At 43.5% G+C, this 26,439-nt stretch overlaps 1 protein-coding gene across 1 annotated transcript; it reads left to right on the top strand.

Annotated features, from left to right (window-relative positions):
* The first annotated feature begins 234 nt into the window (after positions 1 to 234).
* On the top strand, positions 235 to 20,849 carry LOC107116128 (cytochrome c oxidase subunit 7A-related protein, mitochondrial). The gene is made up of 3 exons (XM_015417999.1): positions 235 to 393; positions 17,362 to 17,496; positions 18,708 to 20,849. The coding sequence occupies exons 1-3, from the start codon at positions 322 to 324 to the stop codon at positions 18,849 to 18,851; spliced, it is 351 nt and encodes a 116-aa protein (XP_015273485.1). The 5' UTR covers positions 235 to 321; the 3' UTR covers positions 18,852 to 20,849.
* The last annotated feature ends 5,590 nt before the right edge of the window (positions 20,850 to 26,439 follow it).

Raw genomic sequence — 26,439 nt, 5'->3', positions numbered from 1 at the left:
ATTGAACGTTTGGGCTTCCCTAGACATGCCTGATTCAAAAGTTTATTCCTTTTGAAGCTGAAAAAGAAACTGTCATCGAGAGTTGAAGTATGTTAATATAATAGGCTCTCTTAAGTGTCAATTAAGCGGCTGTGCTCTTTTTTTGTAGACGAAATGCTCAGGCAGATAGGCAAACATGCTTCCTTACTGGGGTCCAAGAAAGCGTTGGCATCAGAAAAAGGTCCTTTTATTAAATCGTCGCAAGCACGTGTCTGTCTTGCTTAGCGGTGTTGGATTAGGAACGGCGAGTGTGGACCCGGTGAGCCGTTCCCGCGTGCCGCCATGTATTACAAATTCAGCAGCTTCACACAGCGGCTGGTTGGGGCCGGCGCCTCTTCTGCTTATATTCCGCAGGTAATGGATAGCCCTACACGGTTCTCTGCCCGTTATTAGGGACTTGACCTTCAGTGTCTTACATCAAATTGGGATAATTTTTGTTTGTTGCGGTCCTCACGAGGGCCCTTTTTTCGCGTGGGGTATAGTGGATGTCAGTGAGAGCACGTGGACCTTGTCGGGGAGGGAATCTGCTCTGTCTGGAAATTTGCCTGATGTTGTAGCTAAGCAGGAAGACCTGGGTTCAGATTCTAGGTCAGCCACGAAACTTACTGGATCACCTTGGGCCAATCAAGTATCATCATGTGGTTAACTGAAAAATAAACGTGCGGCTTATTCACTTCCCTAAACTCCTTGGAAGAAGGGCTGGAAAAACGTAAATGTTAAGAATTACAGCAGCTTGAACCTCGAGAAGATAGAGAGGACGATTTGTATGGGCCTGGGTGACCTTCAGAGTTGTAAACTTGTAGCCTGAAGAAAGGCCAGGTCAGGAACCTGAGTGGGCTTTGCTGATAAGCCATGAAGTGCTTTGATTGGCCCCTTTCTTTTTCCTCCTTTTTTCACAAACAGGGAAGAAAAGTGTACTTGGAGCTAAACCGGTTTGTGCGGCTTTTTGGTGTGTGTAACTTTGATTTTATTATGTTAGGTTGAATGTTTTGGGTGCCTTTATTGAGAGAAATGGCTACATGAGCATTTAAAGGAAACTTAGCTTATTTCTTTGTATGTTCTGTGCTCATCTAATACATTTATATGTTTACTCAGGTGAAGGCTCCTGGAAATACCCTATTTTAAGCCATATGCTCTAATGTTTCATAGATCAAACTAGGGATGGTTTTTTGTAAAGATGTAAAATTTCCGGAAATCTTGAAGCTCGGGAAAAAACCCAGTTTTTTTCCGGTTTTTTTCGTTAAAAAATGGAAATTTTTGGAAAAATTGAAAAAATGCTACATTAGCATTTCTTTTGTCTTTTCTAGATTGAAAGTCATTCTGTTACTTTAGGAACATAAAATATGACTATGGACATTTTTACTTGGCAGGAAATTATCCCAACTAGCATATTAAATATATAGTGTATCCAAACAATTATTACAAACAGAATACCCACCCACATGCAAAAACAAAACTGAAACTTTTTTATTTTCTTCTGACAATAGCACCTCCTAAAGGAAGAAATGCATCTTGTTCTTGCATTGGAGAGACATTCCATAATCAATTTTTTTTCTTTTCTTTTTTCAATTTTTCCAATTTTTCAGAAAAAACAAAAAGGCTTCAGGAAAAAAACTGGAAAAAAACGTTTTTCCCCCGAGTTTTTCCATTTTTTTCCCAGGCCTTCACATCTCTACTTTTTTGTGCATAGAAAAGTCCTTTTCACAAAAAGTAACATTGTATATTGTGATAACGCACACAGGCACACCATCTACAGTACATTGTAAAAGGCTCTACCTGCAGTTCTGAACATTTGATCTACTATGGCCCCGGTCACACGGAAGGTTTTGCCCCGGAAGGCCCGGGAGAGGGACAGATCGGGGTGCAGCAAACGGGCACGAGCACACCGTAACATCTGGGAATCGGCGTGCACCCGTCCCTTCAAGCCTAAAGTGTGCATCAAAAAAGAACCTGTAAAAGAGCAGGACTTACCTGGCACGCCGCAGCAAGCGTGGCTGTGGGATTGCTGGCGCGCTCGTCTTCGGTAGCAATCCAGGCTCCAGTCTGAACTGCGCAAGCGCACACCTGCGCAAGCGCACACATGCGCAGTTCGGCTGCCTTGCTCTTTCTTCAGTGGCTTCCCCCTGGCATCTGATTGTACCGGGGAGGAACTGCGCGGCGGCTCGGGATCTGTGTGATCCCGCCGCCACGTGTCTCTTTGCCCACAGCAATTTTCCCCCGTGTGGCAGGGGCCTATTTTGCACATTCCTCTTTTACTTTTCCTGCAAAGAATTCAGAGCAGCGTATGTTTATTCTCCTTTCCTGGTTTCATTTTCATGGAGGTGGCTGTATGTGGCTTCAGGCTGTCTTAGAGATGTAAAATTTCCGGAAATTTTGAAGCTCGGAAAAAAACCCATTTTTTTTTCCGTTTTTTTTCGGGAAAAATGGAAATTTTTGGAAAAATTGAAAAAAAATGCTACATTAGCATTTCTTTTGTCTTTTCTAGATTAAAGTCAAATCAGTAATCATGCCTTGGTTTGGGATCAAATCAGCATTGTTTGTTTGTATGTGTGTTTTTTTGAGCCCCCGGAGGGGATTTTTTATTATTCTTTTATATCACTACAACAACTATAACAGAAAAAAAGGAAAGGGAAAATACATTTATGGGATAAAGTAAAGAACCCACTACTAACTAAAAACCCAAGAGAGGAGATCCTCCTACTAGCTTAATTACATCAAGTCTTCCCATCATTAATCCCATTACAAACTGAGTCAAACATTTAAAGTACTTTTCCTTTAAAGCTTAAAATTTAACGGTCTACAAACAGTACCCCCGGTCATCCCATCAAAATTCTCAAAGGCACAATTCAGAATCCTTAGCCTTTACTTCTCCTTTCCCCTTCTCTTCCGTAACTTCTAAGGACTTTTTGTCTGCCAGAGAGTCCTCTCTGGAAGAACCCGAGTCTAGCTCGCCACTGGACTTGCTGTCCTCTTCTTTTTTACCATCGTCTCACTTTTCCAGCTGGACCCTTAGAAATTCTTGAGCTTTCAGAACAGAGTCAATCTTTTCTTTTTTATCTTTAATCTTGAAAGTAATGCCTTCTGGAAATAACCATTTATATCTAATTGAATTTGTCTGAAGAAAGAGCACAAGTTCTTTATACTTCTTCCTCCGTTGTCTTACTTCAAATGGAATGTCCTTTAATACTCTGATAGTATTATCTCCCGCTTTCAGGGATATTCCAATAACCGCTTTCAGGATTGCAACCCTCACAAGCCTCTTTGAGAATCTTACAACAATTTCCCCAAGCAGATTATTTTTTCTTTATGTAGCCTGAATATGATCTGTAGACCACATCCACATCGCTTAGCAACGATTCCGCCTTCATCTCTGTCACTGGGGCTAATAATTCGTTCATCACTTCTTTAAGATTCTCCCCCTTATTCTCTGGCACGCCCTGGAAGGCCTTTTCCATTTGCAATTGCAGCAGCTGATCTTTCGTGGAGCTTTGTTTCCTTTCCAGCTTTTGCACTTTCTTCTTCACCTTTTGAGTAACTGCAACCACATCATTTGCCTTCTCAGTGTTTTGTTTCATTATTTGCAATGTCTCATTTATCTGAGTTTGCTGAGAGGTTAATACATTGCGTCATTGTTGACAACTGTTCCTTGAAGTTATTCAGCTGTTCCAGCAGAGGCCGCATGTATTCTGTTATAGACCTTGCCACCTCACTGGTAGCTTCCGGTTTTGGGCTCTCAGTCCCTTTCGATTTCAAAAGTTTTTCTTTCTCCTTCCCTGCCATCTTTATCGTTTCTTTACTTTTGCAATTTTTTAAAAAGTCTCTGAATATGCGCTTGATCGCTTGAACTCGCTCTGGTAAGTACTTCTAGACAGTGTCCTTCGCGTTTTCTTCCACTCCCCCCCTTAATCGCTCAAAAGTTCATGCGCATGGGAGGCGTCCCTCCCCCGCTCGCCCTTTTTGCATTCAGTGGGGTGGGGTGGGGAGCTATCTTTTTTCCTTTTAAAATGCTTTAAAACTGACTCACGTTCATAGTTGGTCTTTTGACCTCGCTTTCAGCTTCATTTCTGATGCTCGATCTCCTGCGCTTGCCCCGGTCAGCGTCACTTAAGTCCATTCGGTCTCACAGCACGTAGGACCATCGGAATGAAGAGGCATTCCACCGTCGAAGAGGCCACCTCTTTGAAGTTCCATGGCCAGGGTCCCTTCGCTGGGCCCCTGGGGGGGTTAGCGAGCCTGTGCACCCCCTCCTTCGGCTGGAGCACAGCTTCACCCCCGGGGAGGTCCAGGAGGTGAGTCTGCTAGCGCGCCGCCATAAACCGGAAGTCAAAACAGCCTTGTTTGCATTGACTTTGCTGGGAGAGTGGTGGGGGAACAAATGTGTCCCTTTTCATTCTCCTGTACCTTTCAGTGGCTTTCAGTACTGTCAACCATGGTATCCTTTTGGAGAGGCAGGATGAGTCGGGAGCAAGGGAAACTGAGCTTCAGTGGTTTCACTCTGATTTGGCTGATTTCAGAAAGTGGTGTTGGGAGACTCAAATAATGTGAAGGGGTTTTTATAGGGATCCATCTTCTTCCCCATGGTGTTTAACATCTTCAGAGAACTGCTGGGAGAAAATGTCTGGGGATTTGGCACAAAATGCCACCCATATGTGAAAGACACCAAGCTCTATTTTTCCTTAACAGCTGGGTCAGGTGTGACTGTGGAAATCCTGAACAAGTGCCTAGAGAAAGTAATGGGAAGGATGGGGGCCAGAAGATTGAAGTTCAGTTCAGACAAGACTGAGGTACTGCTGGACAATTAAAACGCTGTTTGAGGGCTGAGTAGTCAGCCTGTTGGAGGAGGGCTGAAGAGTCAGCCTGTTGCACTCCTCATGCTGGTGCAGGATCCAGGGTGCTACTAGATGTTGGCCTGCAGCTGGGAGCTCAGGTCTCCTCCCTTGCACAGAGCACCTTTTGTCATAGCACCTTTTGAGGTTTTGCACAGAGCACCTTTTGTGGTTTATAAAGTGGCTACTGCTGTTCCTTGAAAAGTATGATTTAGCCATGGTGAACCATGCTGTGATCGTATCCAAGTTAAGCCACTCTGCTGCCTTGAGCAGGTTCTGGAGAGCTGGCATACAGATTTTCTAAAGAAACATCCCACAGTGTAGCATACCCTGTGAGATAGGGTAGCCTGCGAGAGAATGGCAGACCCAAGGTCACACTAAATGACAGAATGAGGATTTGAATCAAGGTCACCCAAATCCTAGTCCAACGCATTCACTGCTACACTATACTGGCTGCTTTATATTCTATGGGCCAGCTCTCCCCATTTCTTTTCCGATCTTGTACTGTTTCTTTGAGTCATTCCATGCTCAGGCTGGTGTCATCTTTTATGGTGTCTAGCTACCGTGTTCTTTGGCGGCCTGGTTTCCTTTTGTTGCTAACCAATCCAAGCATAATTGCTTTTTCTAGTGAGTCCAATCCAAGCATAATTGTTTTTTTCTAGTGAATGAAGTCATATGTGTGCCCTCAGCAATTCTTATAAGTCGTATGACTGTTGATTGCGGGTCAGACTAACACGACTGTTGACCTTATATTTGTTTATCCACATACTGGTGACATCCCAGCCCATAGCTCCAGGCAATCTGGGCAAAGGGGCGCATGTAGATGTTGAATAACATCAGGGATAGCACCGCCCCTTGAGGCACTCCACATTCAAGTGGGTACCTCTGGGAGAGCTGTTCCCCATACGCCACCCTTTGTCCCTGACCATGGAGTAAGGAGGCAAGCCATTGCAAGGCAAGCCCCTGAACTCCTATGACGGCGAGGTGGTGGATCAGTAACTGATGGTTGACCACATCGAACGCTGCCAACGGGTCCAACAACAACAGCACCGCCGAACTGCCTCGATCCAGATGCCTCCGAAGATCATCTGTGAGGGCGACCAGTACTGTCTTCGTCCCATGTCCCATGTGATTAGTTGTGATTATGGTACAGAAGGGAAAGTTTAAGGACACCTTGGGTTTTGCAGTTTGGTTCCTGCTCACCTATTTTATCATGTTAAATCATTTAAACAGAATAAGTTTCTAATTCACACCTTTATGAGCATGCTTCTTGTGATTACAAGCGTGGAATGTTAATGTATAAAAGATAATCATTTTAGAAAGAGTTTGGGGCTGAATCCTGGCTGTTTTTCCTTAGGCTCATAAGGTATACATTTTGACTCTTCCCTCATTGCTATTTAACTATGGAGTTAGGCTTCCAAAATGAATAAACTTCTGTGTCTGCTTCACTTTTTAAGTAAACAGAGCAGAATACAATATTCTGAGCTGCTAGGCATTTTCATCACATTTGCACTTTGATTACCAGTCCCCAAGGTTTTCCAGTTTTCACCAGCATCTAGTCCTTTGAACTGTTGGAGCACTGTGGTAGATTTCCTGCGGAAGCAGCATTCTCTCTGTTACCTGTTACATTTTTATTGCACTGTGGGGTAAAAAGTGAGGGTCTGCAATCAATTTTTGCGGCCAGTCCCTTAGACCCTTGGTTGAGTCAATAACCAGTCCAAATGGTGAAGAGAAATGGATTTTACTAGGAAAAAATAATAATTTGGGTATTTACCCTCAAATCAAGGGTTGCAAGCATACAAGAAGGAAAAAAAGGAGTTAGCAGACAGATAGAGGGGTGGGGAGATTGGGGTAATACTATACCTGTCCAGACGTGCAGGGTTCCATTGCTGGAAAGGGAGGGGACCCAAACTGTGGGTTTTGGGGTTGCATCTCTACAGTAGGCTGCCTCCGAGTGACACACGGTCGAGGACATGTGCTTAGTGGATACAGACATGGGAAAACAATGCAGACCAATGGGAGGCCTTGAGGGGCTTGTCTCAGATGAAGACCAAAGATTTCCTGGACCAGTAAGGGGTCCCAGGGGGTGTAACATCAGGAGGAGTAAAACCTAGGTGTGACCAAGGAAGTCCCAGAAGGGCAGAATCTGGATTTACGATAGTGTTGATGAGATTAGTCAGGTGGAACAATAGGGTGGTCTGGTGTTTCCCGGGTGCCAGACAATGGAGATGAGGTTGCTTAATGTGTGGCAGGATGAACCTGAATGGGTGACCATTCACTGGACATGAAGGGTTAATATTTACCTTGATAAGTCTGACAGAGGTGTCAGAATGCAGATATTTTAGACAAATATGTGGAGACAGGAATGAGAGGACTATTCTAAAGGCATTTCCTGACATACAGGTGAAACAGGAGATGGGGATGGAAACATGAAACATACTTAATTCATGACAGTAGCACAGACCAGAGGCTCTTTGTCCCTGTCTGCCTGTACATTTGGCAGACAAAAGACTGGCTATATGGTCAGTAGAAGATGCCTGAGGTGAGGACAGAGACTTGCCCATTCTAGTCCTTATGGACTGAGTTGTCAGGCAAGAAGGGTGGGGGGTGCCTGCATGGTGGATGTTCTGACAGTTCAGCTTGAAATGAGGTTCTCTTATTAGTCTCCCAGCGAAAGCTTCTTGAGGGCACTGCTTTAGGAGGCTCAGAGGTTGTTTTGGGGTGCTCTCTCTCTCTGGAAAGTCCACCCTGGGTTCAGGACCCAAGAGGCCAGTCACATATCTGCTTTTTATTCGTTTGATTCTCTGGTGTGTCTTGAATCTTTGTGAACCTGATGGTCTTTGGCTGCTGTTTAGGGCTTGTTGTGTATTTTTTCACTACAGGTTATAGGTATCCCCCCTCTCCCCAAGAAGATAGATGAAATTGCTGAGCAGTCGGGTTAGAACAAATAAAAGGAAGTACTTCTTGACCCAAAGAGTAGCTTCAAGAGGGCACTGGATAAACATATGGAGCAGAGGTCCATCAGTGGCTATTAGCCACAAGGTATAGATAGGAACTCACAGGCTGGGGCTGGTGATGCACTGTATTTTTGGTGCTTGGGAGCCAACAGTGGGAGGGCTTCTAGTGTCCTGGCCCCACTGCTGGACCTCCTGATGGCACCTGGTATTTTTGGCCACTGTGTGACAGAGTGTTGGACTAGATGGGCCATTGGCCTGATCCAACACTGGCTTCTCTTATGTTCTTATAATATCAGGTAGGTAGCCCTGTTGGTTTCCAGTAGAAGAGCACGATTTGTGTCCAGTAACACCTTGCCCTGACGTATATCACTGTAATGATTCCATGTTTTGGTGTGTGTGTTCCTTTAAATGCTTAGTTTGAATGTAGTAATATGAGATGAGTGATAGTGGGTGACAAGTGTGATTTGATTGGCTGCTGACTGTGGGAGGAGGGGTGTCTGAGAGGATTCTGTGTGTCTGTCTATGAGGAGATTCTGTGATATGAGACAGACAAGTATGGAAGAGTTTTGAAGAGAGTCTGTGTGACTCTGAGGATTCTGTGTGTGAAGTTTGAAGAGTGAACATATTCTGTGTGAATAAAACAAAGAGACTATCCTGTGTGGCGATATATATCTATATAGATGAGAGTTAGAGAGAGATTATACTGAATGTATAAGCCTGTCAGAGTGGAGTTTGGAGTTTGAGAGACTGTAGCACCAAGTTTTGCCAGTTATATTTACAAGTTCCTTTCTTCCGTAGCTGTTCAAAATAACCAGAAATCTATTTTGTTCTTTATTAAATAAATCAATTTTTGTTTAAACGTATCCTAAACGTATCCCAGAAATCAATACAGTACTTCCTCAGGGCCACATAGTCCTCTGAAGTGCCCAGACCCTAGGTCATACTACCAAAAGAGAGAGAATTGGAATTTTAATTCCTGGTGGCAGCAGAAAACTACCAAGTTTATATAAACAGAAAGTGTTTAAAGGTAAAACCGTTTCCCCTATAAGCAAGGATGTCACAATCACCCTTGACTAGACTTATCTAGTCAGATCTTGGAAGCTAAGCAGGGTTGGCCCTGGCTAGTATTTGGATTGGAGACCTCCAGGAAATGGCAGGGTCATGTCGTGGAGGCAGGCAATGGAGAAACAACCTCTGAACATCTCTTGGCTTGAAAATCCTATGGGGTCACCATAAATCAGCTGGGATTTGATGGCAGCAACAAGAAGGCCCTGCTCAGATGAATAAAACTCTTGTGGCAGAGCAAAGAGAGGCTATGAAAGGCTTTGTATGTGATAGTCAACGTGTGTGTGTGTGTGTGTGTGTGTGTGTGTGTGTGTGTATTGGTTATAAAAATCATGAATTTATATCCCACCTTTCTGCTCCACAAAGGCAGCTGACACATGAAGTATATATAATAAAATAACATTTTAAAACCACTCCCCTCACAAAATACGTATCTTTGGAACAAAGCTAAAATAAATATTCAAAAATGTAAATCCAAGAATTAAAACATAAAGCAGTCTTCAGCTGTTGGCAGAATGTGACGACTTTGATAGCTGTGGTTTCTTCTTAATAAGCGCTATGCTTCTGCTTAGATCCTGGTGGACCTCTAAGTAGTTCTTCATATTGTGGGTTATTTTTCTCAGGCCTTTGGAAAATTTGGACAGGGTATTGGGGGTCACTATACAGGAAATTTGCTTTTTCGTGAATTTGTCCATGGGTTGTCTGCTGGTGATGCTGACTTAATCCCATAGGGATTTGTGAGGTTTTGAAAGGTTTGATGCTGGTGAAGCTGTTGGACATCTGTATGAAGTCACTGAGTGTGACCATCTGGAGCCTTGGAACTGGATGTCATCAAAACATAACTTAGCTCTATATTTCATTATCAGTAACCAGAAACTGTTTCTTCTGTCCTAATGTTTGACGGACATGCTGAAATTGATTAGGTTGAAGTTGGATCCAGGCAATACTGAGATTATGCTGGTGGGATAATCTCAGATCCTGAGGGACATATTGTTAATGAAATAGTGGTATCTCCATTGGATCTGGATGGCAACCCTCCGGTGGTTCTGGTCTTGTTGAGAAATAAGATGCAGCTATGGTTAGAGAAACATGTAATTTACAGCCATTGCATATGCGCCGTCCTTTCTAGATGAAGAAGACCTCCCTATGTTGATCCAAGCTTTTGTGACTTCCAGATTTGATTACTGCAAAGCACTGCTCTTGATTTCTTAGAAGCACCTTGTAAATGTTTTAGATTGAATAGATATGTGAAGGTCTCCTAGACTACAGGCCATGTGTCCCCATAGCTCTATTGCCCTTAACCTTTTTTCTGGCATCCTGTATCGGTGCCTGTTCCAGTGCTGCATGGGAATATTTTTTTCTCTTTGCACTAGCAACCTGTTCTTTAATTACTCCTTTAACTGTGCTTTTTCCTAATTTTCCTTTGCTCAGGCATCCTGAGTATCCTTTTTCTCAAGTCATTGCTTGTCAATCCACTTGCCTATTATGCCCCCTTTTATTGAAGGCATCCTGTTTCTGGGCTCACCAGACTCCACAGCTTAAAGGGAGCACTGACTGTGACCCTTCCTGATCTTCCAAAGCAGTTACCTGTAGTTGGAAATTCAAATTTTAGAAAATCTGCAGAAGACACTGATATTGAGCCTTTACGCCAAGTCCTATTTGGCCCTTGGTTTCTCCGCCTTTTCGACTCTCTTTCCAGCCCTACTTCTGCAAATGGTACATGGGGGGCAGTATGCCCTGTTTGTAGAACCCATGTGCCTTGCCCTCATCCAAACTGACACTGTACTCATCAGCATTCTGTTGTAGACTCTTCCCAGTTACATGTTCACATATATTGCAAGTTCATGGATGGTGTGGTTTTGGCCTGTTGTGTGTGTACATATAAAAGGTATCTGCTGTTCGTTTATTTAAACGCGTATGCCATACGTTTGTCCCCAATGGAGACCCAAAGAAGCTTACAACACCACTTTCTCTTCTTCCATTTTACCTTTGCAAAAACAACCATGTGAGGTAGGCTAGAATAAACATGTGACTGGCCCAAGGTCACCCACTGAACTTCCACAGCAGTGGGAATGCAGATCTGTTTTTTTTTTTTTGGGGGGGGGGGTTTGCCAGATCCTAGTCCAGCATTCTTAACTGCTACACCATTCTGGTATATAGATACAGAATATATACATGCCAACCACAGAGATGAAGAGGTTTCTACTGCATGATTTTTTAAATTAACTAGTATCAAAAGTTACCCTGACATGTGAAAAATGCATTTAAAAATTGCCCTTGATTGACAGATAGTTGATAGATGAACAAACAAAAACTAATTAGTAGACGTTCATTCCAAGCATGCACTCATAAGCCTTGTTAAAATGCAAATTTAATATCAAGCATATTGTGTTCACACTTGCTGTCTGGAATAATAAAGAAGAGAATTAATGTGCTGCTAATTGTGATGGCAATTGATGGCAATCTGTAGTCTCTTTACTTCACTGTAAACTTACTAAATTTACTGGAGCTGCTCCTGTGTAAGTAAGTTATGAAATGCTTGGGCATACACAGTAAAGCCATTCAGAATTAACAGCATCTCGGCTCTTCATCAGCAAAACTGAAATGGATAAATGAAGATATGCTGGGTTGTAAAGGTGGCACATTCAACTCTTAATTGCAGAATTTTTCCTAGGGATGTTCACTAATGTATTCAACCTCATGGGGAATAAAGGCCGAATGACTCACTAGCTGTGAAATTCCCTGGACCACGTTCCTTCCATCTATATTGAGATGTTGGAGCTACGGTGGCTCAAGTGGTTAAGACGCTGAACTGCAGGCTAGAAGGTCGGTAGTTCAGCAGTTCGAGACCCGAGTGCCGCATGACGGAGTGAGCTCCCGTCTCTGGTTCCAGCTCCTGTTAACCTAGCAGTTCGAAAGCAAGAAATTGCAAGTAGATAAATAGGTACCACTTTGGTGGGACGGTAACAGCGTTCCGTGTGCCTTGGCGGTTAGTCATGCTGGCCACTTGACCATGGAAACGTCTTCGGACAGCACTCTGGCTCTTCGGCTTGGAAATGGAGATAGGCATCACAACCCTAGAGTCGGATTTGACTGGCTTTCAAGCAAGGGAAACCTATTGAGAGGTTAAGTTCTGGTTCTGTTACGATCATCCAGACTGAAAGACAAATAGTGGGGCAAGTTCACAGTTTAGCCCTCCTTCCCCTTTCTCCATCCAGTGCTCCTTTCTGTTCTTCTACTAAAAAAAATCCTGAACATTTGTATTGAATTAGTAAACAATGACTAACTATTACAAGCAATGTTTCCTCTAAGCCGTGTTGGCTTGTGGGCAGAAATTCTACCTTGTGAGCTGAAAGATCTACTAGCCTTAAAGTCATGAGTGGACTTACATATTTTAGTATATAGTTGTTAAAGTTTCAGTTCACAAACATACAAAACATACAAACATGAAATATAAACTACTATTTGTATTACAAATCATATATGGAACTTATCACTTGTGTCTTTAGCTGACACCACCCTGTTAAAACATGCATGTTCCTACCATTGTTTAGTTTACAAGTCATCATTGTATTATCTAATTTGTTCTGAGTCTTCAGAATGGGAACACTACCTCTCTAAGTATGCTAATAATATATATGTAACTTGCATTAAAAATTGGAGAAAATTTTAAGTATTATTCACACTCTGTGTAAGCTATATGTGACATCCCCGCATTTGGATACAAAGACATATGTAGCACAGACCTTCCTGTAGAGCCCTTAAAACACAAGCTCCAAGCCCTCCAACAAAAAATGTATTTCAAGGAGAAATCTAGCAAAATCTTTGCTTCCTAGAAATAGTAATGAGACCATAGCACTAAAAGGAAAAAAACCATTAAAAAAACCCTATGGCATGACAATTCTGAGTACATTCTGTACCTAAGAAAAAAAGGAAATGTGTTTCAACAGAACATATTTGCTATGATCATATTGTTATCTCTTCATCCTCATATAGATGGACTTTTCTCTTTTAATTTTACTCTGTAAATCTGGGTTTTGCACTCTCAAACTCTTAATGAGTAATTTTAACCTTCTGTCCCCTCCTTTCTGTTTTGTTCTAACTTTGGGAAGGAAGGAAGGAAAGAGGGAGGGAGGGAGGAAGAGGTGGAAAGAAGGCAAATAGATGGAGGAAGGAAGGGGAGAGGTGGAAATAAAGCAAATAGATGGGGAGAGAGGAGTGGGAGGGAGGGAAGAAGGAAGGGAAGAGGTGGAAAGAAGGCAAATAGATGGGGAGAGAGGAAAGAAAGAAAGAATCAGAGACCCTGGTCTCTCTTTCCATCCTTTTACAACAACCCAGGCAGATAAGCATGCCTGCCTCCTCAGCCAAAGAATGAGAGACCCGGGTCTCCTTTTCCACCCCCCTTTTAAAAAGAAAATAACAATGCCAAAGACCTCATGCAATAACATGGCGAGGGTAGATGAAGAAATAGAGCCTTCTGGTCTTTCTTTCTAGCCCAAGCACATAGCTGGGGGAGGCGGGGGGGAGGCAGTGGTGGGGATGATAAGGGTGAGCTGGAGCCGGGTGCCTTGCCTGCAGCCCACTCAGTTCACACCATGGAAGCCTGAGATCACAGGGCAGAAGACAAACTGGGACTCGGGGCAACCTCCCTTTACTCCCTCCTTATGTGAAAGGGGCCAATTGGGACCCGGAGCAACATCCCTGTCCTTCCTCCTTCAAGTTCCCTCCCCCTGAGGCCCAATGGAACTTATCAGCTGCTGGTTTCTCTAACCGATCGCAGCCTCTGCCACTGGCCTTGCCAGGATCCCCACATGGCTCCTACCGCTAGCATGCCGGTTCTGCTGCACTGAGCCTTGCCTTGCCGATCTCCTATGGCCTGAACCCCCTGGCTGGCTAGTGAATGCAGCGGCGGTGCCTCTCTCGTCCGCACGACTCTTCCTGATTTCCCTGGCTTGCTCCAATGGCTCTGTGTGCTCAACCAGCTAACTCACTGAAGCTGCTGCATGTTGCCTCCTGCTACCAGTGGACCTGGCTGCTGGACAACGATGCAGATTCAGCGACCTAAGAGCCTGGCACCTGATGATCAATTACCAAAATCCCTTTTTGGCCTTCATGCGGCTGCAGGAGACGGCCAAAAGAGTGCTTGCCAATGCACAGAGGGACAGAGAAGGAAGCCCAAGTGATCCCACACAGACAGGTGAACTGGTCAGGCAGCATGGCGTGCTTTCCCCTTGGTGGGCTCTCCACTTCCCCCTCCCCTGGGCCCAGTTCAGGCCCTATCATAGGCTGGCCCACCAGAGAGGGGGAGGGCCAGGTTTTCCTGCTGTTGCGGCCACCCAGCCAACAAGCTGTCATAGCTGCTGTTGCCCTGCTGGCTCTCCCTGTGGTGTGGGATGACAAACAGGACCCTCCAGTGAGTCGGGGAGGGGCATATCTCAACAGGAAGAGGGCTTGTTCATGATCCCACACTCAGGCAAAAAGCTGTGTGCTAAGGGCCAGAAATAGGTGCACCCAGTGCACGTAGTGCATCTTAGAGGGAACCCTGATTACAAGGTTGTTTTTATCAACACTAATACCTGGAAAACTGGAAGGTGCATTGAGGTATTTAGAGAAAACACTTCTCCCACAATCTTGAGTACAAGCAAATAATCTCTTCACAACCAAAATGGGGAGTAAAGTTTTCTGCCCAAACCTAGTTTCAGCTTCATAATTTCAGCAGAATTCATCTGATGCTACACTTCTCTAAGCATGTCCTATCTGAGCCATATCTATCTTTAGATCAGACTTTTAGTAATAGTATTAAAGACTATTCAGTATCTTTATAATCCTTACAACAGTCATACTCAGTGGTTTGGGAGCCACATGTGGCTCTTCTGATCACCCTTCCCCATTGTGGCACCCACTCAATGTTCCAGGAAAGTAGGCAAAGCCATTGTTTGGTGGGGTTTATGGTTGGCAGGTGGCATTTCCCACTTTGAAATGCTAGAGTGACTGGAGGACAGGCAAGTGTCTAACTTACCATTCCTGGGTAAGGTGGTAGAGAAGGCAGTGGCAACACAACTTTGGGCTTTCTTGGATGAGTCTAAGGTCCTAGACCCCTTCCAGTCCAGCTTTCACCCTGCCCATGTGATGGAGACAGTGCTGGTCACCCTGGTGGATGATCTCCAGAGACATCTGGATCGAGGTGAATCAGCACTGCTGATTCTTCTTGATCTATCAGCAGCGTTTGATATGGTTGACCATGAGGTGTTAACCCACTGCCTCACCGATGCCGGGATACGGGGGCTTGCCTTGCAGTGGCTGACGTCCTTTCTCCAGCGTAGGGGACAGAGGGTGGCACTTAGGGGGGAGTTATCCCAGTGGCACCCACTGGAATGTGGTGTGCCACAGGGAGCGATTCTCTCCCCCATGTTGTTTAATATTTATATGTGCGCCCCTCACCCAAATTATCCGGAAGTATGGGCTGGGTTGTAACCAGTATGCGGATGATACCCAGCTCTATCTAGAAGAAAAAGAAGAAGAGAAGAGATTGGATTTATACCCCGCCCTTCACTTGGAGTCTCAGAGCGGCTTACAAACTCCTTTCCCTTCCTCTCCCCACAACAGACACCCTGTGAGGTGGGTGGGGCTGAGAGAACTCTGACACAAACAGCTCTTTCAGGAACAGCTGTGCCAGTGCTTGTGACTCACCCAAGGTCACATCAGTAGGTGCAAGTGGAGGAGTGGGGAATCAAACCTGGTTCTCCCAGATTAGAGTCGCACACTTAATGGATGGTCACCTGGGCACGGCCCCAGGAGATCTGAATGAGACATTACAAGCTGTGGCTGGTTGGCTGCAACAGAGTCAACTGAAGTTAAATCTATCTAAGATGGAGGTCCTGTACCTGAGTTGCAGGGGATTGAGTCAGGGAATCAGGCTCCTAACTCTCAATGGGGCTCCATTGGTGTCAGTGTCAAGGGTGAAGAGTCTGGGGGTGTTCCTGAATTGCCTCCCTTTCTGTGGAGACCCAGGTCACCACCACTTCCAGGTCTGCCTTTTTCTATCTGAGACAGATCAGGCAGTTGGCCCTGTACCTCACCCCCTGGGACCTAGCTACAGTGACCCATGCAATGGTCATTTCTAGACTGGACTATTGTAACACTCTCTACGAGGGGCTGCCCTTGACTCTGCTCCAGAAGTTGCAGCTAGTGCAGAACATGGCAGCACGGGTGTTGACGGCAATGCCTGTGCGGGTTCACATCCACCCAGTGCTGTGTGAACTGCATTGACTGCCTATTGAATACCTGATCTGTTTCAAGGTGCTGGTACTTACCTTTAAAGCCCTATATGGCCAGGGGCCAGCATACGTTCGGGCCTGCCTCTCCCTATATGAGCCCCATAGAGCACTGAGGTCTACTAATCAACATCTTTTGGTAGTCCCCAGCCCCAGGGATGTCCGACTAGCCTCAACCAGGGCCAGGGCCTTTTTAGCCCTGGCCCCCACCTTGTGGAATGAGCTCCCATATGGGATCAGGGCCCTGCGGGAGCTATTACAATTCTGCAGGGCCTGCAAGGCAGAGCTCTTCCACCGGGCTTTTGGTTGAGGCGGCAGATGGCCCTCCACCCTCCTGCTCAATCTCCCACCAGTGGCCTGGATCCAAATGGACATTGGGGTACCCACTGTTGTATTTTAATCAATCTATCTGACATCTGATCTAATTTATTTCACATGGTATGTTATGATTCTATTCTGTTTTAAATTGTTATTTTAAAGTTGTTTTGTATTATATTAAGATTGATATAAACCGCCCTGGGCCTCCTTGTGGGGAGGGTGGTATATAAATCAAATAAATAAATAAATAAGCTGCAAGCCTCCGTAAGCTTCAGACCTCATTCCAGGGATGCAAGTAAAATGCTCGTCCTCTCCAACAACCCTCCCCCTTCACACACACACCCTTCTCTGCTGCCTCTGCACTGTCATTCCAGCACTAACGTGGCTGTCAGGAGGAGAGCAAGCTGATGGCAGAGAAGAGAAAGTAAAGCCACCAACATGGCAGCCACCCAGGAAAAGAACAAGCTGGCCACAGTTGGGAGGGATGGTGGTGGTGGTGGTTTTACTCCCCTTTCTCCATGGCCAGGTTGCTCCTCTGGGAGCCTTGGCAGTCTCACTCTTGCCTAAGTTGCTGTGCTTCAGGCTGGGGAGAGAGTGAGAAGGTAGAGAGGGAAGCCCTTCCCCTCACTTCAGATAACACAAGGGTTGGCTCAACATTAATGAGGGGATGGCCAACCCTACACGCTCAGAGGTACTCTAGGATTCAAAAGGTTATCGTTTCATTTTTATTAACAGTTACACCTTACACTATTGTATGTGTGTGTTTGGTGAGGTGGCACACAGCAGTCTTATGGCCCAGTTGGTTGATGCTAAATTCTAACTTTGCTCTCTGATATCTATTTTCATAGATTAACAAACTTTAATTCCCTTATATTTATTCAGGGGCTCAAACCAATGGTACCCGTTGAATCAGCACCTCTGATTTTTGCAGCACCAACCAAACTTGCCTCCGATGCGTCATCAGCTGTTGGGTATTTTCGTAAAAACAGGGTTCCAGAACTGCAAAAGTTTTTTCAGGTGAGAAGAAACATTTTCTTTTACTGAAGGTATAATTAATTTTCTTAGAATTGTGTCCCTGACAAGCCAGTAATAGGGACAGTGAATGTGTACTATACTCAGTCTCTTGTGCAGCAGTGTTTGCCCTTGATGTTTGTTGAAGTATAGATTAAATTCTTTTACTATCAAGTTCCTGTGTATGTTAGTCTATAGTTCTGCTTTAAGAAAATTTGAAGCACATTGGATTCCATCAGATTTATGTAGTCTAATTACATTTGGATTAGAGCTATTACCCTTAGCATGAATTTACCACCTCTCCTTTCCCCTTGCTAAATCTTGTATGATAGTTTCCATATCTCTAGTCTTCGAAGCCTTACCCAGACACAAATGTCCTGTATCTAAGGCTGTGCGCCACTCATGACTACAGTGTTGCAGTTCTTGGAATTCTGCCCTTGATACCAGTTTCTGGACTTTGCCAAAACACACACACACAAACACACACTCAAAACAGCCCCAAGAAACACAGGGCCTACTAATAAAACAGCAGAAAGTCCACATTGAAGGTGAGCAGATTAATTGTTGGCATAACCTTTCAAATCTAATTTGTTACGGGCATGAGAAGTTTATCCATAGTTGTCAGATACAATTAATTGTTGGGAGAGAAAGGGAAGGATTTGCTAAAGTTAGGCTAGAAGCCCCCTATATTGCAAGACAAATTATGCATTACTGTGCACTGCATGTGTGCATCTGCAAGCAGATAACATGTCATACATCTCCCTTATATATAAAAGCCGAATGGTGGTGGCACTTCTCTAGAACATTCCACACACTCTGGAATTGGTTGGCGCCCTGGTGTGTCACTCAGAATCTGTCCCTATCCACTGGCTGCATTGCTTGAGTCTTGCCTCCAACATTCTAAACAGTTTGCTGTCCCCCCCCTCCCATAGCCGAATGCACATCCCTAATCTCTTATTGTTGTCTCTAGTTTGACTTTTAGAAAAAGTGTCTTTCCCTTTTCATTCAGGAATATTATGGAAGCCACTTTGGGTCCATACTGTGGAGAAAGATGGGGTATAAATGAAACAAATTCAACTTCGACTATTGGGTTGTTGCATATTAGCTTTTATTTGTTTCCATTTAACCTTTTGAGGCTCTCAAGTTCACCTGTAGTAGTAGGGATGGTAACATGCATATGTTGACTCATATTTCCTTTTTTTGTTTGTTTCTTACAGAAACCTGATGGTCTACCAGTACATCTGAAGCGTGGAGTTCCTGACCAACTCCTTTACCGGACCACAATGGCACTGGCAGTAGGAGGGACCATTTATTGTCTGATAGCACTCTACATGGCTTCACAACCACAAAAACAGAAGTGAATGATCCCAGTTGAATGGGGATAGATAGGAACGCTGTGGCAAGAAGACTTACCTTTAACTCCCTACCATTACAATATGATTGTTGCAGATTCTTGAGAATTCAGTTTGACATTAAGAGAAGTGATTAGGGAATGGTTATTTTCTTATGTTTAGTATTATAAGGATAAACTTAATACTGGATGATTCAGTTTTGGAGATTACTCTTCACACCCTTCACTAACCCAGACCTGAAGTGAACTGCCTGTGTATACTCCTAGCAGCAAGGTCCTATTTAAGTTTGGTGGCAGAAGCTGGAAAGGAAGCTGTGTTTACCCATGCCTTACCACCACCTGCCCTGGGAGGAGAGCATAAAGAGATGCTAAAAATATATTTGATCTGTGGGAGTTTGAAAACGATAGACTTAAGTACCAATTTGCTCCAGTATGGCAAATTTATCATGTTTTTCTTAACAATTTGAATTGGGTTCTATTCGAACTCAGTTGAACGCCTCATTACTTAAATGTATACTTCTTATTGAGTAATATTTGGCAAAGGGCCATAGTGCCCCAGCAAGCTTGCAACCATTCTGTTCTGAAGGACTCTCTCCTTTAATGGTCCCACCTTTGTGAGCCTATCCCTTGGGAGTGGCGCTGCACTTGAAATGGGTTATGTTATAGTAACACAATTTCATCATGTGATCCCCCCCAGATCTTTCTCTAAAGTAAAGTTCTATTTGTTTAGTGTTGGAATAAATACAGCAATATGAATACTGGATCCCTTAATATGTTTTTTGCTGCAGTGGTTTAACATGGAATGGGGTTGAAAACATTGTTACACTTTCAATTTTCAGCAGAGACACACAAAACGAGTGACTACTTGAACATAGTAGGTGACTGTTGCCCAGACTTTTGACAGCTGAAACACAGTGACTTTCTGTATTAAAATTGGAGGCAATCTTCAGTTGCACGCACCAAACATTTATTTTTAGAGTAAGTAGGTGTGATCAGCTCTCAGATGAGTCAACTTCTGTTGATTCTGCAGGTGTCACTGATCTGGGCAACTGAGCAACAGCAGCTCATAGAGGTATGATGGGCACCCTTTGAAAGTAGGTGATTCTGCTTAGCTTCAGTCTTGGTCGTGATTAACTAGGCTGCACACAGGAAGGTGTTCGGTTTGTTTTTTGTTTTTTTTAGAGAGTTGCCCTGAGCTTTGGCCCTTCCCATTACACCTGATGTACAATAGCAGAACAACTTTCTCTGTTCTGAGAGATTCATTAGAATGAAATTAAGCCAGAGCTGTTGATCATGTAAAGGCAAAGCAAACAGCCTCTTTGGATTAATATTTGGGGCTCATACATAGTTGCCTTATTTATTTCCCATAGTACATCAGTATGTTCCCATATGGAGTTTAGGAGTTACTGAAGTATCATTCGTAACACGTTTGCAGTTGAACATATACTTTTCTTACTCAAAATAACCCTCTTGTGTATCAGTAGTGGCCTTTGCCGTGAAATGACAATTAACAGTTACAGCTTTTTAGCTATCCATCTGGAATTATCATCTGTGTTTCTGTAGCAGAAAAATGAAATGAGTTCAGTGGCACCTTAAAGTATTTCAGTAGATGCTTTTTTGAGCCAAGAGCTCATTCATCGGATGCCTGAATGAAGTGTTCAGTACATTTGTATTAAATGCTGTGAACAACAGAAAGGTAGCAGTAGAAAAGATGTAACAAAGAGGACAGTTTAAACAGTAGTGTATTTATATTTCATATTTATTGTTGAAACTGAAGGAGGATAACACAATTACAAGAAACGATATAATCCATATGATTAAGTGTCTAATTTTTTTGCAGACAATCACAAGAATGCTTTCCTGAACAATTCTTTGTAACACCCCCCACCCCCTTTCTGTTGTTTGCAGCTTTTGGTCTTCTTAATAGTTGAACTCATGACGTTTATGCTGGAATAACTTTTTTCAGCCCTTACAGTGCCCCTGGACTCCTAATTTATTTAATTTCCTCAGGTGCTTGCTGTTTTCCAGTGCAGTTGTAAGCAATAATTAAAGTGTTACATAGAAAAGTTAATAAGAAAGTGTTACACAGACCTGGAAAAAGTATAGTGGTTGTACAAATGGGTGACAGTAAAGGAAAAACCAGTTTCCGTTTTTGTGATGTCTTAAAACTGAAAGTGCTCCAAATATTGACCATTATTTAATGATAAAATTAGCATTAAGGCTACTAAAATAGCCAATATTTGTGTCAAATATGTACGTGCTTGGCATGAAACTGCAGCCAGCTTTCTGGGCAAGTGAGAAGCATTGCCTTCCTCTGTTGTCTTCCTTGACAGTCTTCCATCCAAGTACCAGCCCTGCTTAGCATCTGAGATCAACTGTACCACCATGCTGCCTTCTCTGTTTCTGTAAAATAGCACTCAGGTGGGGGTGGGGCTGCTATGGCTCATTGGTACAGCATCTGCTTGGCATGTAGAAGGTCCCAGGTTCGATCCCTGACACTTGCTGTGAAAAGCATCAGGTAGCAAGTGATATGAAAAAACTCTCCCTGAGACCCTGGACAGCTGCTGCCTGTCTGAGTAGACAGTAGTGATTTTGATGGGCCAGTGGTCTGATTCAGTAAACAGCAGTTTTTTTGTGTGCATGCACCCTGGGTCCAGGGCTTTAAAAAATGAGGGCATTGAGTAATATATTACGTCAGTGTGCAGAACTGATGGGTAGTGCTGAGAATAGCAGGAATTCTGCTACTATATGAACCCAATTACTTTCTTCTTCTATCCAGCAGTCATGAACATGAAAAGGGCAAGTATGTTTCCTGGGAAAAACAAGGAGGATTGTTATAATTGAACTTTAAAAATATAACTTGTGCGCACACAAAGGGAACCAATGCTGTGATTGAAAGTTTTTTACTCAGGCTATTCATACGTGGTAAGAATTGCTGCATATGTTGACCTGTTGAGGAAGTTTTAAACTGAAAGAGAGGTAGTAATTTTTCATCCTGCTGATGCACTAAAGTAACTTGCATTGGTTTAGCTTGCATTGGTTTAAATGTGCATGAGCATATAAGAATGTATGCAGTCTAACTTTGGGATTTACTTAAAAAAAAATGTTCCAGATTTCTTCCAAAAACTTGAGGTAGTTAACAAACATCAAAGTCATATAAATATCACCCATTCTAAAGAAGAACGTGTGGAAAATACAATACAGAACATCTTGATGCTTGCTGCCTAAATAATGTGCCAGAAAGAAAAGCATAAGACGTACTAAGGGAAGGCTCAGTGAAAGAGCACTGTCTTGATGGCCTTTGACGGCCTGCTTAGAAGAAATCCTGTGTACTTCCTCTGGGAAGGATTGGGGACATTATGAGTGAGCAGTGAAGTATGTGCAATTCTGATCAAAGACATGTGCTCTTAGAGCACAACTCATGCATAGGCCATGCTAGGCCAGGTGATCCTTCAAGCAGTTCCCAAATCGTGAAAAAATTCAAAGGTAAGAACTGGCACCTTCAATCGAGAAACAAGCAACATACCCAGTGGAATTGCTTCAGAATTGCTATTATATTGGCTCAACTTAGTTAAAAAGTAAGCAGCAGCTGCATTTTGTGCTAGCTGAAGTTTCCAAGTTGTTTTAAAGGGCAGCCCCGTGAGGCATATGCTGTGATAATCCAGTCTGAGGGTTATGGATGCATCAGGCGTCATGGCACAGTCAGCAGTGCCTATAAGAAAAAAATCCTGAATTTGATGCAGAGGGAGGTAAACATACCTGGCCACCACTTCAGCCTCCTGATTTCCAAAGCACTCCTAATCTCTTAATGTGCTTTCTAGATTAAAGTCTTCCTTTTTCTAGAGTAAAGTCTTGCCTTGTCTAGTGTTGACAAATCAATCTCTTCTAGAATTTCTGCTTTTTCCAATAGGATTGGTTCTCTCTTGTTGGATTCAGTGTCAGCACTCACCCTCATCCACTCAACCATCCAAGCACTGGTTCAGAATGCAGACAGTGGCTTGGAGCCAGACTAGCATTTCCCCCAGGAACAAGGACTTGTGTCCATGTGGCATGATTTTACTGCTTTCCCCTACTGCTGTGGGAGGGGGGCCTCTTGTCCCCCAGGATCAGGATTGAGGGAGTGGGATTTTCTGACTGCTGTAGGAGTGGAAGGCAAGAAAAGTGTGCTCTGTAGGTGAAATCATAAAAACTTAGTGCTGGAAGGGACCAAAGTGTCATCTAGTCCAACCCCCGCACAATGCAGGAAATTTACAGCTACCCCCCCCCTCACTCCCTGGTGACCCCTGCTTTATGCCCAGAGGAAGGGGGGAGGGGAACCTCCAAGATCCCTAAGTCAATCTTGTCCGGAGAAGAATTCCTTCCTGACCCAAAAGAGGTGATTGGTATTACCCTGGGCATATTAGAGGGCCATAACAGCTGTTTCTTAAATGCTCAAGGTAATGCAAATTGCCACTTCAGGAGTCAGGAAGGAATTTTCCTCCTGGCCAGGGAGGAAATCCCCACATCCGCAGAAATGCTACTCCAATTCTAAGGCAATGGCCTGTGGCAGCTAAGTAATATATGCATTTACAGGCAGCCGGTGTCAGCAAATTAATGACATGGTTGCTATGGCTGATCCCACTAAGAGGCCTAATAATAACTAATGGAGCACAGCATAAACAAAACCTTGATGCTCTCTACAGTTCAGGCTCTGCTGGCAACTCTTTGCAACTGATTGTACAAAAAAAGGTGAAATAAGGAGCAGTTCCTCTTATCCAGACAAGCTTTTCCAAGCACTCCAGTGAGGTCAAATTATCTACTGTGCCAAAGGATGCAGAAACTTCCAAAAGGATCGATAAAGATACATTTCCCTTATCTAGTTCTAAATGCAGATCATCCATCAAAGTGACTAAAGCTGTCTCCATAGAAAGCCAGGTCTAAAATGTGATTGAAATGGGTCAAGGGCAGAGGTATCATTCAGTTATGGCTGAAGAGGCATTTCTGCCATTGGTTCAGTCACTCTGCCTAAGAAGGGAAGGTTGCAAACAGGCCTGTAATAGTTCATCTTCAGGGGATGGAGCCTTTTTCAACAAGTCCTCAGTGCTGCATCTTTCACTACAGAAAAATTTCCTTCTGCCAAAGAAGTATTAACAATCGCTGTCAGGGGCTCTACTAATTTATCCTGTCACAAAAGGCTGTTTGCAGCACTCAGTCAAATTCATCAGAGGAGTCAGATCACGGTGGACCACACACCATTTTGAAAAGTATCTAGATGATATTCAATAGATACAATTGTATTTTGGGGGGGGTTTACTTCTACCACTACCTTCTACTAGGCTTTCAAGTGAGCCTTGTGTGTGTCAAATTTGTCTGATTGGGTGGAAGTTTTCCATAGACAAAAGATCTAGTTGTCTTCCCCGAAGTCTCTAGTAAACTAGAGAGAAAGGTAGCATCTTAACAGAGGCCAGGGTGGCAGTATTATCTTCATGTTCCCAGGAAAGACAATGGGTTTTACCCAAGGAACTATGAACAGAAGGAAAACAATATGTAATACACAAAAGCTTGCATAACAGTACACTAATATTTAGGTTCTGTAGGCGTTCTCTTGATTCTGCTTGGCACAGTAGGTTACAAAAACCCTTCCACCAAGTGGGTTCTGGTGGGTAGCTATGTTGGATTCAGTTTCATTTCCCCACCCTTCTAGAAAATTTTTATACATCCTTTTTTTCAAGGAACTCAGCACGACATCTATGATGCTTCCTCCGTCCATTTTATCTCAGGCAGAGAGAGTAGTTGGAAAAAGATCCCCCAGTGAGGTTTTATGGTTGAACGGAGATTTTAAAAATCAAGTCCTAGTCAGATGCTGCAGCACACTGGCTCTTGCACAATGCTCCACTGCAAAGTGTCAAACATTCCTTCTGTGAGCAGAGGTGCCTTCGATGAGCACCTTTGGACCCAATCCTATGTGGATTTTATATATCAAAAAGAAAAGCTAAATTGCTCACCAGCAGACGAAATACAGAAAATCTTTTTTGAAAGCGTGTTAGCTGCCCACACTGAAGGGAAAGTAGTTATCAAAGGAAAAGCAATCCAATGAAAAGCATTTGGCAAAAGGCCAGATGAGGGGGAGAAAGATCCGTAACAGCAGACTTTTTATTGTGTTTAATTCCCCCCCCCCAAAAAAAAAACCCACAGAAAAAAGAACAAGGGAAAAAACTTAAAATCCTGCAACTAAATATTTTTAAAAAGAAAAAAGATATGCGTAAAGACAAAAGTATAACAACAGTGGTGATGGATCTACACATAATTTTCTACAAACAGCAGACCTTAATATTCAGAATTCCATTTCATGTTTTGTATTAGTTCCATGGAACCCGAGTCTGGAGTAGTTCAGCCCACATTTTGCTGATGGCTCTGGGCAAGCTGCACTATAGGAATGTGGTAAACCTTAGTTTCTTTCTCTCCCTGTTCTGAATAACCTTATACTTGGTTTACTCAAGACAACCCTGGGCAATATTCCTAAGTGATTGCAACAGCCTACATGGACCACCTGTTTCCACCTGAACTGGTCAAATGGTTAATCTAGTGATAGAAGCTCTGCTGTACATGACCCCCAAAGGAAGGTGGGTGTCCACCAAAGATAGGGGCTTTATAATGTAACTCCTGGGAAGCCTTCCACACAGCCATTCATTAGGCACCAAGCATGTGAAGCTTTTTTGTGTCTGGTAAAGACATCCCTTCTTTCCTGGCTTTCTGCTGAGGTTTTTTCCCTTTGTGATTACCAGACTTCTGCATTGATTTTTTAATGAATGGTTTTTCGTCATTCTTTGCTGTTTGTCACGAAAGTGGGTCCTCAGTATCTAAGTATTTGCATTTTCTGTGGAGTTCTTAATCTGCAAGTATTGTCTGGAATGTTTCCAAGCTACAATGTACCTTACCAATGAGCACCTGCAGATAGTTACCAGTTAGCCTGATAGTGGCCAGCTGTGAGTTGTCAAAATAACTGCTTGACAGCAGACCATCTTGACAGTTCAAGATCTAGATCAGTTAGATCAATTGACTGATCCCTGTGATTGGTCAGTCAATTGAGAACTGACAGCTGAGCTAGGATAAAGCCAGGAGTCAAACAGAAGGACACAGAGCAAGAGCAGAATGACTGTCAGAGAAGAACCTTCTGTATCTTGGCATGAAGAGCTGGTGAACCTGGAGGAAGAGGTTGTCACTCTCTTTGTTATGTCTGTTTCTGCATCAGCGCTGCTGGGAATATTGTTGCTCAAGGTCTGTGTTTAGAGGCTAGTGAGTTAGGTTTCTTGTTTTGTTTATGTTCAGTGTACACACCTTTCCCCCACTTGTATGTTTTTATATGTATTACTCTTTTGTAAATAAATTTCTAGTTCTGTTTTTTAATTAACTGGAGTGATTAGTTGTTTTAGATTTTCCAGGCTGTATGGTCGTGGTCTTGACATTGTAGGACCTGATGTTGTGCCAGCAGCTGTGATTGGCATCCTCAGAGGTATAACACAGAAAGATGGAATACTCTCTGTGACAAGGCGAGAAGGAAAATGGTAGGCAGGTAATTTATATCTACTCAGGAAGGTGGGGTAGGGCTGAGTCATGAT

Source organism: Gekko japonicus, unplaced genomic scaffold, assembly GCF_001447785.1.
Source record: "Gekko japonicus isolate JY-2015 unplaced genomic scaffold, Gekko_japonicus_V1.1 scaffold1225, whole genome shotgun sequence".
NCBI lineage: Eukaryota > Metazoa > Chordata > Lepidosauria > Squamata > Gekkonidae > Gekko > Gekko japonicus.
This window is presented reverse-complemented; position numbering and strand designations above follow the sequence as displayed.